A 15,307-nucleotide genomic window follows, 5' to 3' on the forward strand; every position below is an offset into this window, starting at 1 on the left:
AAACTAGGTTAATGTAAGTCCATTCCTGAAAGATGGATTCACTCTTGATATACAGAGAAATCAGGTTCCTAAGCCTGATTTACTAAACATACCAGCTTGTGAGCTCTCTTGGGAGACACAATGTATCCTTGCTTTGTGAACATACAGCAGACATCATTTTCTTGTGGAGGAAAATATGTCTTTCTTATTTGTTATAAGCTGACGATTTTTAAATTTGTCTGTGGAGGTCACAACTCTCGTTAGTCCCATAGAATCCAGTATCTATCACTACCACTTACTAATGTAATGACATAAGAAATTATTTAATCTCTTTAAGCATCAGTCTCTTTGCCTACAAAATATTCAAAAATTTAAAAACCTGTATCAGGTTTGCTGTAAAAATGAGATGATTTGGTATTTTATTAAACATTTTTTATTGCATTAAATTTCTAGGAAATTTTAAGAATAACTGAGAGAGTCAATAGATACACAGGTAAAGAACACAAGCATGTAACCTACAATAGAGGAACACAAATATCTAGCAGACACTTGAAAAAACATTTGGTCCCCACAGTTATACCAGCTTATATAGTATTTCTATCTCGAGCTCAGGCCACTCCCCCGAGTTTCAAATGTCCAATTGCTCATCTGACATCACTTGGAAGTCTACTGGCATCTCAATTCAACATGTCTGAAACAAAATCTTTGATTCACTCTCCTTTTTCCCACACACCTGGTCTATTGCTACCTCAATTAATTGCATTACTTTGTTAATCAGGCAAAATATGCAGGAATCATGCTTATATTTTTACCCTTTCCAGTTCTTCCAAACAGTCTGTCAATGAGCTGAACCTAGTGAGGTCCTGGACTCTTGGGTGCTGCACAGACCCACCCGAATGCCAGAACAGGAGTGACTTAAGTTCCTCAGGGAGCTAGGGTAAACAGATACCCTTTGTCTTGTTTCACATACACACAAAAATCTTGCCCTTCTAGAAGTTCACCTCTCAAAACAATACCAGCCAAGTAGAAGAGGAAAAGAAGAGCAAGTATCTAGGGACTCCGATTTGCCTGAATACCCATCTGGGTGATTTGGGGTGGCCAACTTTAAACAGCTTTTTTTTTCCCCCAAGCCATTCTCTCCTGTTCTCAGCCAGCTTCCTGCAACCATGAGGTTAAAAAGAAAAACAAATATCTTCGTCCTTTGGCATTAGTGATGGGCAAGGTACTCTAAAATGCAGGGTTCAGGGCAGGACCCCTTTCCTCTGAGTTCAAGAAAGGCATTGAGTTGTTTTTTTTTTTTTTTAAGACAAGGCCTTGCTCTGTCACCCAGGCTAAAGTAAAGGGCAGGAACATGGCTCACTGCAGCCAGCCTCAATCTCCTGGGCTCAAGCAATCCTCCCACCTCAGCTTCCCGTGTTGCTGGGACTATAAGCGCATGCCATAGTGGCCTGCTAACTTTCTGTTTTTATTTTTGTTTTTACAGAGACAAGGTCTCAATTTGTTGCCCAGGGTGATCTCAAACTCCTGGGCTCAAGCAATCCTCCCACCTCAGCTTCCCAAAGTCCTGGGATTACAGGCATGATGCACCATGGTACCTAGCTTTTATTCATCTTACCATTCATCTCTATTGCTTTTATTGCACATTTGGTTAACTCTTTTATGAACTCTTTGTTCTAATAAATAAACACACGAAGGTTTTTCATAAATAAATCAGGAGTCTACTAAAATGGTATATTCTGGCTGCATGAGCTTATGGAAAATGTTTTCATTTATGTTTAAATGTTCTTTCCAAATCTTTGAAAATATACATTCTGAGTTGAAAAGTTTTATAATAGGTAAAACTCACTAACCCACATGTTTTCAATGCTGGGCACAGCAAGTGTGGTGGACAGAAGTATAAGATGACTCCCAAGATTTTGCACCCTGGCCTACACATACCTTTTTCCAGCTGTTCAAACACGAAACTTAGGTGCTCCTGTGAAGGGATTTTGTAGATGTGAATAATGTCCCAAATCAGTTCACTTGAAGATAGAAAGATGATCCTGGGTGGGCCAGATCTTATCAGTAGTGTCCTTAGAGGGAATGGCACCCTTCCTGACAAAGAGATTCAAAGCATGAAGAATTAAAAATGAGGGAGATTCTCTATTGCCAGCTCTGGAAATGGAGTAGGTCATGTGATAAGGCATGCAAGTGGCCTCTAGTTGCTGAGAGCAGCTCCCAGCTAACAGCCAACAAGGAAATAACAATTGAAAGGAGATGAATCCGGCCACACCATGTGAGCTTGGAAAGGAACTCAGAGTACCAGATGAGGATGCAACCATGCCAACACCTTGAGTTTAGCTTTATGAGATCCCGAGTAGAAAATCCAGTGAATCCATGCCCAGATTTACCACAACACTAGAGGCTAAAGACAACAGTCCCTTATTATCTCACAATGCTGTATTGCTTTTAGCCTTTAAGGTTATTTAGCAATTTAGTAATAAAAAGCAAATCCAGTAGGACATGCTAATATTAAGATACAACCTCTACATCATATGACGCAGTGTGAATCAGCACAGCAGAGATTGCGGTATCTCTGGAAGCCATTTCTATACTGGACAACTCTTGGCAATAATTCAACTACACATGCAAGTGACCAAATTAATATATGTCACAAAACTAAATGCATCTTCAACAATACTCTTCCTTAACCAATACCAAAAAAAACTATCTGTGGATATTCTGTAACACCTCGCAACACAAGAGTAAGTGTTATAGATGGGAGTGAAGACTAAAGAGAGACAATAGAATTCATTGATTAAGATTTAAATATCTTACTTTTGCGACTTTTTATTTGCAAAAAAAAAAAAAAAAGAAAAGAAAGAAAATTGATCATGTGAACACATTAGCATTGAAAGATGTTTTTGCAAATTGGGGGCCCTGAACTTAAGCTTGATTAGGTTCACAGTAAGCCTACCTCTCTCTTTACCCACAGCACTTGGCAGAGTGCCTGGCTTCTGAATGACAGGTCTCAAATATTCTTTCTCATATAATTGCATTCAATAAATCATTAAATTGTTATTTACTTAAATGACTTTAAAATTTTCTTGAGTGGGCCAGGCGCATTGGCTCATGCCTGTAATCCCAGCACTTTGGGAGGCCAAGCCATGTGGATCATTTGAGGTCAGGAGTTCCAGACTAGCCTGGCCAACATGGTGAAAACCCGTCTCTACTAAAAATACAAAAATTAGCAAGGCGTGGTGGCACATGCCTGTAATCCCAGATACTCAGGAGGCTGAGGCAGGAGAACTGCCTGAGCCTGGGAGATGGAGGTTTCGGTAAGCTGAGATCGCACCACTGCACTCCAGCCCAGGCAACAGTGCAAGACTCCATCCCCCTCAAAAAAAAAAAAAAATCTCGAGTGAATTAACACTACTTGAAGGATCCCTGTAAACTGAGTCTACTTTCAATTTCTTATCTACTGGGTCACTTATAATAAAACATGTTACATATTTACCTCCTCATCTCTGCTTGCTTCCAAGAAAGAAAAGGTAAGTAATTTTGTTTTTGTATTTCAATTAGTAATTCAATAACCTGTCCGTTTTTTTGTATTTTTAAAGCAAAATAGCTTATCTCAGAGTTCAGATCAGACAATCTCACCATTGGTATTTGGATTCAGTGTCTTTTGAGGTGAGGTGAAAGAAGAACCTTTTAGAAATGCATGCAGTTAATTCAAAGCGAGGAAGAAGGATCTCGTTCTAAAGAGGCTTTGTCTATAATTGATTTTTCTAAAGGAAAAATCAACAAAAAGTATAGTGCATCGATGCTGAATGCTCTTTCAAACAAATGTTTTCATATTATAACTTGTATCAGACATAGTGTCAGGAAAATTAAATACCCATTTACTAAGAGCAAAAAATGCTCTTCAGTAAGTCTGATAATAAAAACTTCAAGATAATATTCCAAAATTACATAAGCCTGCAGTTCTTCTAATAAAGATTACTAAACTGTAGTATCAGAAAAGATACTTTTGGGGAATAAAATGATAGCGAAGCTCCCCTACTGGTTTGCACCTTACACTTGCTTAGCTAAAGGCAGTGCTTCCACCATCTCCACTTAGTGTAAATTTTGTTAACCTGAAATTTAAAATGCAAAATGATGCATAATATACAGTGCTACCCATAATGATAAGAGCTGCTCTAATATTTGGATATGGGTTTTCACAGGCAGGAAAATATGCAGTTTCTAAAAAATGATTCAAAGTTCATGAAAAAGTGGAAATAAATGGTTTACTCTGTTGTCCACATAAATCCACAAGGACTTGGAATGGAAACAAACAGCAATTATTATCTTTAAAAATCCTTTCTTTAATACTTTGGCATTGCAGTCTACCTTCAAAACAATTGCTTTGAATATAACTTTTTTTAAAACTGAAAAAATATACTTTATCTTCCTTTTGTGACTACACAATTATTTTTTTCTTTTTTAAATCAGAAACTCATTGCTTGCTAATGACTATACAATTATTATTGTTTTTGTTGTTTAGAGACAGGGTCTCACTCTGTCACTCCAGCTACAATGCAGTGGCACAATCATAGCTCACTGCACCCTCAACCCCCTGGGCTCAAATGATTCTTCCAAGTGGATAAGACTACATGCCACTAGGCCTGGCTGATTTATTTTTATTTTTTTTAGAGATGGGGTCTTACTATGTTGCTCAGGCTGGTCTGTGATTCCTGGCCTCCAGCAGTCCTCCTGTGTAGCTGGGATTACAGGTGTGAGCCACAGCACTAGCCTAAAATAATTATTTTTCAGTTCCTTATTTAAAACGTTCTTAGCAGGACAGGCACAGTGGCTGACTCCTATAATCCCAGCACTTTGGGAATCTCAGCCAGGCAGATCATGTGAGGTCAGGAGTTCAAGACCAGACTGGCCAAGATGGTGACACTCCGTCTACTAAAAACACAAAAAGATTAGCCAGATGTGATGGCACTTGCCTATAATCCCAGCTACTTGGGAGTGTGAGGCAGGAGAATCACTTGAACCCGGGAGGCAGAGGTTGCAATGAGCCAAGATCATGCTACTGCATTCCAGCCTGAGTGACAGAGCAAGACTCCATCTCAAAAAATAAAATAAAATAAAATATTTTAGCAGTATGTAAAATCAAAACAACCACAAACTTCTTTGTAGGCGAATCCATTTATAATAAACTTGTATGTAGATAAATTACATGAATGTGATTTGACTCAAAATATATCTGACTTCAGATGATATTTATTAGATACTTGTTTTTATTTCTTTATCTATTCAGGTTTATGGCAACCAGCTACCAAGATGGCTCCCAATGACCTCTGCCTGTGGCATAAATGCCCATGTGTAGTTCGTTCCTACATTTTATCATGGCTGGTCTGTGGGACCAACAGAATACAGAAGCGATGATATGTTACTTCTGAGGCTAGGTCATACAAAGACTTTGAGGTTTTGCCTTGTTCTGTGTCAGGTCACCCTCTCTGGAAGAAATCAGTTGCACTGTCATGAGGATACTCACACAGTCTTACAAAGAAGTCTATTCGACAAAGAACCGAGGTCTCCTGTCAACAGCTGGATGAGTGAGCCATCGTGGATGAAAATCCTCTAGCCCCAGTCAATCCCCTTCAAATGACTGCAGCCCTGGCTAAAAAATTAAGTGCAACATATAATACCCTAAGGCAGAATCACCCAGCTAAGCTGCTCCTAGATTTCTGATGCACGAAAATTGTGTGAGAGATCAAATCTGAACATTTGTAGAGGTTCCTGAGAATTGATCTCCATATTCTTTAAAGGGAAATTTAAAAGAGCACTGGATATAGAGAGATTATTTTTCCCACAAACCTGAATTAACCTTACAGATTTTTTTAATATGAGTCCTGAGACATAATTTTGCTTTTTGGAGAACAGACTTATTCTTTTAATAGCTTAACTTTTTTTTTTTTTTGAGATGAAGTCTCACTCTGTCACCAGGGCTGGAGTGCAGTAGTGCGATCTCGGCTCACTGCAACCTCCCCCTCCCAGAGACAAGCAATTCTCCTGCCTCAGCCTCCCTAGTAGCTGGGATTACAGGTGACTGCCATTACACCAAGCAAGGTTTTTATATTTTTAGTAAAGACGGGGTTTCACGAGGTTGGCTAGGCTGGTCTCGAACTACTGACCTCATGATTAGCCCGCCTCAGCCTGCCAAAGTGCTGGATTACAGGCATGAGCCACCTCACCCAGTCCAACATTTTTTTTTTTTTTAATAGAAATGTTTGGAAAACTAGATTCCTATTTTCTCCAATTACAAGAGAAATTTGATCCTGTGGTGGCGATTTTTCTCTCTCACCATTACATTATGTTGGAAATTCTGAAAATGGGATTGTTAGTAGCAGAGATAAAGGCTATAGACAAGGGAGAGGAGACAGAAAAGGGGGTGAAATGTAATCTCACAATTCCCTACACCACTTATTTCCTAAGATCTTGTCTCACGCAAAAGACATCAGAGACAGAAGGCTTTCTCTGTCCACATCTCCCATAGGGATGAAGACAGATTATCATTTCTCGGAAAGTAAAGAAAAGATGAATTTTTCTTTATCAAAATTTAAACCTCATTAGGGATAGAGGTTAAAATTAATTGAGACATCTGTAAGAGTAACAAGTACTGCTATTCTGGGCACAATGCCCGTGGGGTAGCCCTGCTACACAAGAAGCAGTAAAGCCAAAAAACAACTAACAGGTAGTTCTCTCTTTAGCACATTGTGAAGTATACTTTTCATGATCCCAGTCCCATTCCAATCCCAAATTGCCCAAAGCAAGGAATACCTATTATTTAACATCAAACATAGGACATATTAAAGGCAAATGAAGAGTAAAAAATATTAACAATGCAGATGATAAAATACTACTGATGTTATTACCTGGATCTGTAGGAGTTGGTCTCTCAGAGTACTTGGATACATTGCAATTTGGTATATTCTCTCCTAGTCTCCACGTCTATCACTAGAAATGCTATTATGGAAGTAATCAGAATTATTATCTCTTTTTGACAGATGATGAAAGTGTGAAGAGGATTTTCTCAAAGTCAGCTCGTTAGTGGCAAGGAAGAGACTATAATTCAGACCTTGTAGAATCCAAAATGGGGCCTTTCTCCAGATCATGTTATTGTTGAATGCACTAAGCAAATCTTTAGGACATAAAAAAATAATCAATTTAAGAGCATTATTCTTATTTTTAATTCACTTTTAAGTTCTATGTTAATTATTAATTTAATATACTTATATAGTGGGTTTTTTAAAGATGAAGTCTCACTCTGTTGCCCAGGCTGGAGTGCAATGGGGGTGCAGGGTCACAATCGTCGCTCACTGCAGCCTCATACTCCTGAGCTCAAGGGATCCTTCCACCTTAGCCTCCCTAGTAGTAGGAAATGTAGGTATGAGCCACCGCACCCAGCTTATATAGTAATTTTTAATAGTTAACAATTTTTAAGGCCAGGCACAGTGGCTTAAACCTGTAATCCCAGCACGTTGGGAGGCCAAGGTGGGAGGATCACTTGAGTTCAGGAGTTTGAGACTAGCCTGAGCAACACAGCAAAACTCCATCGCTACACATTTTTTTTTTTTTTTTTTTGAGACAGAGTCTTGCCCTGTTGCCCAGGCTGGAGTACAGTGGCACAATCTTGGCTCACTGCAACCTCCATCTCCTGGGTCAAGTGATTCTCCTACTTCAGCCTCCCTAGTAGCTGGGATTACAGGTGTGCACCACCACACCCAGCTAATTTTTCTATTTTTAGTAGAGACAGGGTTCACCGTAGTGGCTAGGCTGGTCATGAACTCCTGACCTTAAGTGATCCACCAGCCTCACCCTCCCAAAGTGCTGGGATTCCAGGCATGAGCCACAGTGCCTGGCTCTACAAATAAAATTTTAAAAGTCAGCCAGTGGTGGCGGTACATGCCTGTGGTCCCAGCTACTCAGGAGGCTGAGGTGGGAGAAGCACTTGAGCCCAGGAGGCTGAGGTGGCAGTAAGCATGATTGGACCACTGCACTTCAGCCTGAGTGACAGAAACCTCATTTCAATAGTAATTTTTTTTTACAGACAGGATCTCACTACGTTGCCCAGGCTGGTCTTGAATTCCTGGACTCAAGTGATCCTCCCACCTCAGCCTCCCAAAGTGCTGGGATTACAGGCATATATAACTATATGCCTGGCCATATAGTTATAATTTTAATGCACTATTTTATAAAATTAGCTTATTATTGTCCCAATATTCATTGTTTCTGCTCCATGCACTGTCAGTCCTTTCTATTACTAATGATCAGTCCATTGGTATAAAGAATAGCCTACTTATAAAAGAAACTTTTTTCTCCCACCTATACACACTTTGAGGATGTGAATTTGCTGTCGCTAATTTTTCAAATAGCTTTTTGAAGGATGAGCAGAATGGAAAAGAGAAAAGTCACTTCTGACCTCAACACGGAACCAGAAATAGGTCATGAATAGAAAAGCAAAACAAGGAGTACTACTAAGAACGTGACCTAACTCGAATAGAAATGGCATACCAAGTAGATGAGGAAAACAAAGAATAAGGAGGCTGTTGAAGCACCTGGAATGACTAAGTTAACGCAATACCTATAAAAGATAATGCCCTTGAAGACCCACTTAAAAGACTCTCCCTCTGCAAAACCTACCCTCATTTCCCTAAAAGAAATTAGAAGAAATTGTACTCCGTAAAATAATAGAGCACCTCTCCTGTAGCCTTCATCAGGCCAAAGCTATTTATGATTTAGCACAAGAGGACTCGAATCTCCTTTAAGGCAGGGTCCTTGTTGGGCTGATTTAACTCCTATGTTTGTTTGTTTGTTTGTTTTTCTGGAGACGGAGTCTGTTCTGTCTCCCAGGCTGGAGTGCAGTGGTACAATCTTGGCTCACTGCAACTGCCCCTCTTCCGGTCTCCGAATTCAAGTGATTCTTCTGCCTCAGCCTCTCAAGTAGGTGGACTACTTGAAGTGCGTTCCACCATGCCTGCCTAATTCTTGTATTTTTAGTAGAGATGGGGTTTCATCACGCTGGTCAGGCTGGTCTTAACTCCTGATAATCCACCCACTTTGGCCTCCCAAAGTGTTGGGATTACAGGTGTGAGCCACTGTGCCCAGCCTCCTATGGTTTTTGTTGTTGTTGTTATTGCCAGGAGTTGGGTGAGATGGGGTAGAGAAAGATATATATTTGCTTCAGAGCTACAGTTCTTATTAACAGGTTGAAGGTGGAGGAAGACAGGGAGGAGAGGAAAGGAAAGGGAAAATGACCTCACTGTCTATGGAGTGTCCTCTGTGTGCTTGACATAGTGCTAGACATTTATATATGTCATCTCAGAGGGGAAACTAAGGCTTAGAGCATCTATCCAAGGTCACTCCGCTGATGTTGAGTGGTGAAGTCAGGATGAGTCTAATTATTTCTTCTTCCAAAACTGGTGCTGAGGTTAGGTGTGGTGGCTCACACCTGTAATCCCAGCACTTTGGGAGGCCAAGGCAGGTGGATTACTTGATGCCGAAAGTTCAAAACCAGTCTGGTCAACATAGCAAAACTCCGTGTCTGCAAACATTGGTTGGGTATGTTGGTACGTGCCTATAGCCCCAGCTACGTGGGGGACTTAGGCCCAAGAATCGCTTGATCCCAGGAGGTGGAGGTTGGCAGTAAGTTGAAATCGCACCACTGCACTCTAGTCTGGGTGACAGAGTGAGACTCTTTCTAAAAAAAACCAAAAAACAAAAACACCTGGTACTGAGTTTTAAGTATCTGCTGGAAAACTAGTTCTGTTATAGTATTTGGAGATGGCTAAAGGAAGGCATTTCACAGCTGTTCTTAATTATTTCTGGGTTATGGAAGAAACTCTCCCATAAAAGTGTGGATGTGCAAATATATACATCATTATGAGTTTTGCATACCACTTCAGAAGGATTGGCTAAGGAACCACAGAAACAAAGGCAAGAACCTCAGATTACGGTATTCCCAACCACCTTCTCCCATTCCACTCCACCCTAAACCTCTTCCCAAAGCCTGAGAGTAATTAAAACCGGAGAAAATATAAACACGAAAGTCTGGGTGGGAGAAGCAAATGCAAACTTCTAATACAGTATTGTACTCGAAAATGTCATGGAGAACTTGATTAGGAGACACTGAAAAATGTAGGGACAATCTTTAAATTTCACAGTTATGACCTTCAGACCATATATGATGTAAGGTTAAGAGACAGGGTTATCACAATACATTCTAAGAGAGTGAAAATAGCTGAAAACCAAACTGAACGGAAAATCCCAGGAAGTATACTATATTTAATGGAAGAGAGGTTTATTTCTGTTATTCTGTCTGGGGAACTTTTCTTGAAAAATATGTTTGGATTTTATGGGCTAAAGAAAATGTTTTAAATGAGGTTTATGTGATTTTTTTATACCCTGTATTTTTTCCAAGAGGATTTAAAAGAGATTACAGGTTTATAGAAAATATAACAAAATATTATGAATCACACATAGGAAAAAAAGGTAGAGACAAAAAATAGAGCCAGGAACGAAGCTGATATTAAACCATGAATTTATACAGTGATTAGGCCTTTACTTCCTCAAGGTAATTTCTTTTTTTTCTTTTTAATTTTCTGTAGAGACAGGATCTCGCCATGTTATCCACGTTGGTCTTGAACTCCTAGGCTCAAGAGATCCTCCAGTCTTTGCCTCCCAAAGTGATGGAATTACCTGCGAGAGCCACTGCACTCAGCCCCTCAAGGTAATTTCTAAATTTTATGCAGCACTGAGAGTTTTATGTATTGGAGATATATTTTTCACAATTTACACAATATTTTCACATACATTATCTTATTTGATCCTAAATGGACTTTGTGAGGCAGTTATTATCTACATTTTCCATAAAAAGAAACTGAAACTCAGAAAAGAACCTGAAAAATCCTGTCCTTCAAGATGGAGAATTGCTTGAGGCCAGTAGTTCAAGACCAGTGTGGGTAACACAGGGAGTCTCTATCTCTCCAAATAATAATAATAAATAAGCTGGGCGTGGTGGCACGTGCCTGTGGTCCCAGCTACTTGGGAGGCTGAGGCAGGACAATCACTGGAGCCCAGGAGGTCAAGACCGGCAGTAAGCCATGATCAGGTCACTGTACTCCAGCTTAGATGACAGAGCAAGACCTCGTCTCAATCAATCAATCAATCAATCTATGGTCCTGGCATTTTCACAAGAGAAGGATTACCACCTTCTTTACATATGGCTTTAGATTTGGAGGCTGGCTAAACATAAAATTAAAGGACTTCATGCTTGGAATAGCCCTTTTATGAAACACTTAACTCTTTTACTTTATAGATGAGCACACTAAAGCCCCCAGGTTTTTAAAAATAATTATTTCTTTCAATAATGATTTTATTTATTAAGACACAGAGTTTCAATCTATAGCCCAAACTGGAGTCCAGTGGCACCACCCTAGCTCACTGAAGCCTCCAAATCCTTGGCTCAAGGTATCCTACCTCTTCAGCCTCCCAGGTAGCTGAACTGCAGGCACAAGCCATCACAACCTGTGCTCTGAAGCTTTAAGAGGCCAAATGATTCCTCACATTCATTCGATCAATTACAGGTAGAGCCAAGACCAAAAGCCAGGTTTCCTAAGTTATTTTCTTTATAACACATTGCCTCTATAGCTTTATATCCGTGTGTATGATTTTTGTTACATATCCAGTTCTCATCCTCTTTCCTGTCACAATTTCCCTTGTGTCTACCGGGTAGTTTTAAATGCATGTTGACATAGCATACAAGGCCCTGCATAACCTGGCACAAGAGATCTCTCCAGGTACTCTCCTACTCTAATAATACAGGAATACTCCTGACTCCTAGGAGGCTAGACATTTGTGTAACATCCTGATAGAGATGTCCTGTTTAGGCTGTGTTGGTGAAGGAAGGCCACATCTCTCTATCCTGTGAGAGTGAGTACTTGAGTTTCTCCTCTATCACCCAGGAAGATTCGGTGAAGGCACTCAAGTGGGAGGGACAAAATGACGTCTGAAACCTGGAGGCCTTGGGCAGGGACCTCCCCTTCCTTAAACTCAAGGTAAATGAACCAAATTTTGCGATTCCAGGTAACTTTTCATGTCAAATTCTTCTGTGCCATCCCTAACCCTTTGGTAAAATCCCCTCCAAATATTTCAGAAAAACCTTGTGAGATCATATTTGGCAAGGCCATCCAAAGCATGTAGCAACCCTCCATATCTAGCCAGCATGATGGTGTCAGTACTAATCACAACATGACAGATTCCAAAGAGGAGAGGAGAGTATTACGCAACAGGAACCAGGGCCACTAAATCCCAATCACTTTTCCCCAGCAATGATTCTCCTTCCATATGGGGTTATAAGTTATGAGGATATGGGTTAGTCAATTAGATTCCTTATGCAATTTCAAATTCCCTGAACAGATCCAGGAATTTTGCATTCTGTTCCTTGTCCATAAACTTTGGTTCCCTTCCCCAAACTGTTGTTCTTTTGACAAAGTCTTTTTTTTTTCTTTTGAGATGGAATCTCACTCTGTCGCCCAGGCTGGAGTGCAGTGGTGCAATCTCAGCTTACTGCAATCTCCACCTCCCAGGTTCAAGCAGCCTCAGCCTCCCAAGTAGCTGGGATTACAGGCAGCCACCACCATGCCTGGCTAATTTTTTTTTTTGTATTTTTTGTAGAAACAGGGTTTTATCATCTTGGCCAGGCTGGTCTTGAACTCCTGACCTTCTGATCCAGCTGTCTCGGCCTCCCAAAGTGCTGGGATTCTTTTGATAAACTCTTACTCATCATTCATATTCCCAGCTCAGACATCATTATCTCTAGGCAACCTTTCCTGACACTTTTAACTATTCTCTACCTCCTCTTCTATAACCTGTGTTCCTTTTGAACAGAGTGATGACATTTTGGGCTTGATGATTAAAAAAGAAAAGTAGAAAAACAGAACATAGAATATACAGGGCCTCTAGTTGCTATGCCTGGCAGTGCATGAAACAGTATTCATTAACTATTATTTAAACGCATAAATTAGTCATTTTGTTTTTTCCGTTAACAGTATTTCTTAATAGGCAACTCATGAACACTCCAAAAAAATGTCAAATTGCACAAAAAATTTCAGAAAAAAGTACATTTCCCCCCAATCCCATTTCCTCCTTTCTCTTAATACCAGTTACCTTTCCTTTCAGATTGATTATGCATATATGGGTATGTAAATGTTTTCCCACTATTTGTTATACATGATAAAAGTTACATAGGATTCATATCACATGTTGCATGTTATATAACATATATAAATATATATATGTACAGATTGTCTCAGTATTGCATAACCAAAGCCAAGCTTTTTTTTTTTTTAAGAGCAGCCCTCAGAACCAGGACAGGTCCAGAGACTTTATTTTTATTTATTTTGAAATACAGTCTCACTCTTTCACCCAGGCTGGAGTGCAGTGGTGCAATCTTGGCCCACTACAACCTCCACCTCCCAGGGTCAAGTGATTCTCCTGCTTCAGCCTCCTGAGTAGTTGGGAATACAGGCAAGGGCCACCACGCCTGGCTAATTTTTGTATTTTTAATAAAGACGGGGTTTCGCCATGTTGGCCAGGCTGGTCTTGAACTCCTGACCTCAGGGAGAACAGCATAGTATTCCACTGTATGGGCATACCATGATTTACTTCGCAGTCCCAGATTTACGGTTTTCAATTTTTAAATACTGCCATTTTCACCGTCAAGCCCCGATGCCAAACACAGAAATACCGCCCCCCAACCCCCTCGCCGCATGCCTCCCACATTTTCACACAAATTTTCAGGAGCCCACGGCGGGGCCCTGCACCGAACGCTGTCTCTGCCTTTCCCCTACGTGCCCCGCGCCCCCACCACAGGGCGGAAGGCGACGGAACCGACTCCTCCACACCCCCCACCTGCCCGGTTCCCCAGGGTCTCCCGGCGGCCAGGCTCCCCTGCTCAAACGTGGCGGAACCACCGGAACCCGGCCTCGCCCCGCTCGGGACAGGGCTGACTGGGCCTGGCCAGCTCTGCGCGGGGCGGGACTTCGGCCGGCGGGGCGGGACTTCGGCCGGCGGGGCGCGGCCAGCGTGCGGGGCTCGTCCCCTTTCTGCCCGCGGTTCCGGGGGTTCCGGCGGCGCCGGCTGCCGCAGCACTTCCGGGTCGGCGTGGAGGCGGGGCGGAGCTGCCGCGGAGGCTGTTATTGTTCGCCTGGGCTCGGTCGGGCGCTGTCTTCTGTAGCTCGGCGGGTGTGTTTGTCCGGCTTCCTCACAGCCCCTCACTCCCGGCAGCTGACAGCAGTGGCGGCGGCGGCGGGCGGGGCCTGGCGTTTCGAGGCTGAGCGGCGCCGGGGTGAGGGGCGCGGAGGAGGAGCAGTAGCGGGAGGAGGAGCCGTGTGCCCTGGCACTGAGCGGCCGCGGCCATGGCGTACGCCTATCTTTTCAAGTACATCATCATCGGCGACACAGGTGAGGGCCCCGGGCGCGGCCGTGCGGGTGTCTGCGGTCTCCGCGCCGGGGCCGAGGGGCAAACGGCGTCTGGCGGTGGCGGGGACGCGGACCCCACCCGGCGCCTTCCTCCCGGCCGCGCCGCTCCATTTCCGCAGTGCTGGAGCTGGTGACGTGGGCACTGCGAACGGCCGCGGCCTGGCCAGGCCGGCTTTTCCGTCCCCGACCCGGCCAGCCCAGCTGCTGAGGGCCGCGGCAGCCGTTTGCGACGCCCGATTCAGGAAGTGTGTGACGGAAGGGGAGGCCTAGCCCGGGGCCGCCGGGGCCCGATTCACATGACTGCACCCTACCCCAGAACCCCTCGCCTTAGGTCTCTTCGAGGCCCCGGAAAAAAGAAAGAGGGACACCTAGGAGAGCAGAAGGTGTTGGGGTCCGGGTCTTAGTTCCTGACCGGTCCAGCCTTCCTCAACCTGCACGCATCTGCTAAGGCCTGGGCAACGCGCTTTTTAGTGTGGGACAGGCAGCTAAGAAGACAAGGAAAGCTTTAAAATATGTAACATATACATATATATTATATGTGCTTTTTTAACACCTTCACTGCCAAGTCAGCATAAGCCACAGCTCATTACTCGACGGCTAGAGCATCCCTTTCGGGGTTAGGAAAGCATGAACGAGTTGTGTGGACTTTTGCCACGTGTGAACTGGGGTTATTTGATAGTAATGCCCAGTCGTTCAGTGCCCTGGGTGTGTACTTACGTATGTATACGTTGGGGACGCTGATATTTTAGATAAGTCAGGTCCGGTGTCACAACTGATAATTTTCAGGTGAGCTCATGTCCATTTGAAGCTGAAA

The 15,307-nt window shown here is 42.6% G+C and overlaps 1 protein-coding gene and 1 long non-coding RNA gene across 5 annotated transcripts in view; one reads left to right on the plus strand and one right to left on the minus strand.

The window, feature by feature from the left end:
• LOC128929867 (uncharacterized) overlaps positions 1-14,724 on the minus strand; it is a 63,899-nt gene extending 49,175 nt beyond the window's left edge. For 2 of the 4 annotated variants that reach the window (XR_008477079.2, XR_013527849.1), the window contains exons 1-2: positions 6,888-14,724; positions 1,918-2,073 (exon numbers count right to left, since the gene is read on the minus strand). This is a non-coding gene — a long non-coding RNA (uncharacterized LOC128929867). Of the gene's footprint in view, positions 1-1,917; positions 2,074-5,506; positions 5,633-6,887 lie in introns of all 4 variants that reach the window. The other 2 variants (XR_013527851.1, XR_013527850.1) reach the window with 2 other exon arrangements.
• RAB2A (RAB2A, member RAS oncogene family) overlaps positions 14,176-15,307 on the plus strand; it is a 90,471-nt gene continuing 89,339 nt past the window's right edge. Inside the window, exon 1 of the mRNA XM_002758937.7 lies at positions 14,176-14,475. Within this exon, the coding sequence (XP_002758983.1) occupies positions 14,430-14,475 (46 nt within the window). The 5' untranslated portion in view covers positions 14,176-14,429. The remainder of the gene's footprint in view (positions 14,476-15,307) is intronic.

This window comes from Callithrix jacchus, chromosome 16, assembly GCF_049354715.1.
Source record: "Callithrix jacchus isolate 240 chromosome 16, calJac240_pri, whole genome shotgun sequence".
NCBI classification, from domain to species: Eukaryota; Metazoa; Chordata; class Mammalia; order Primates; family Cebidae; genus Callithrix; species Callithrix jacchus.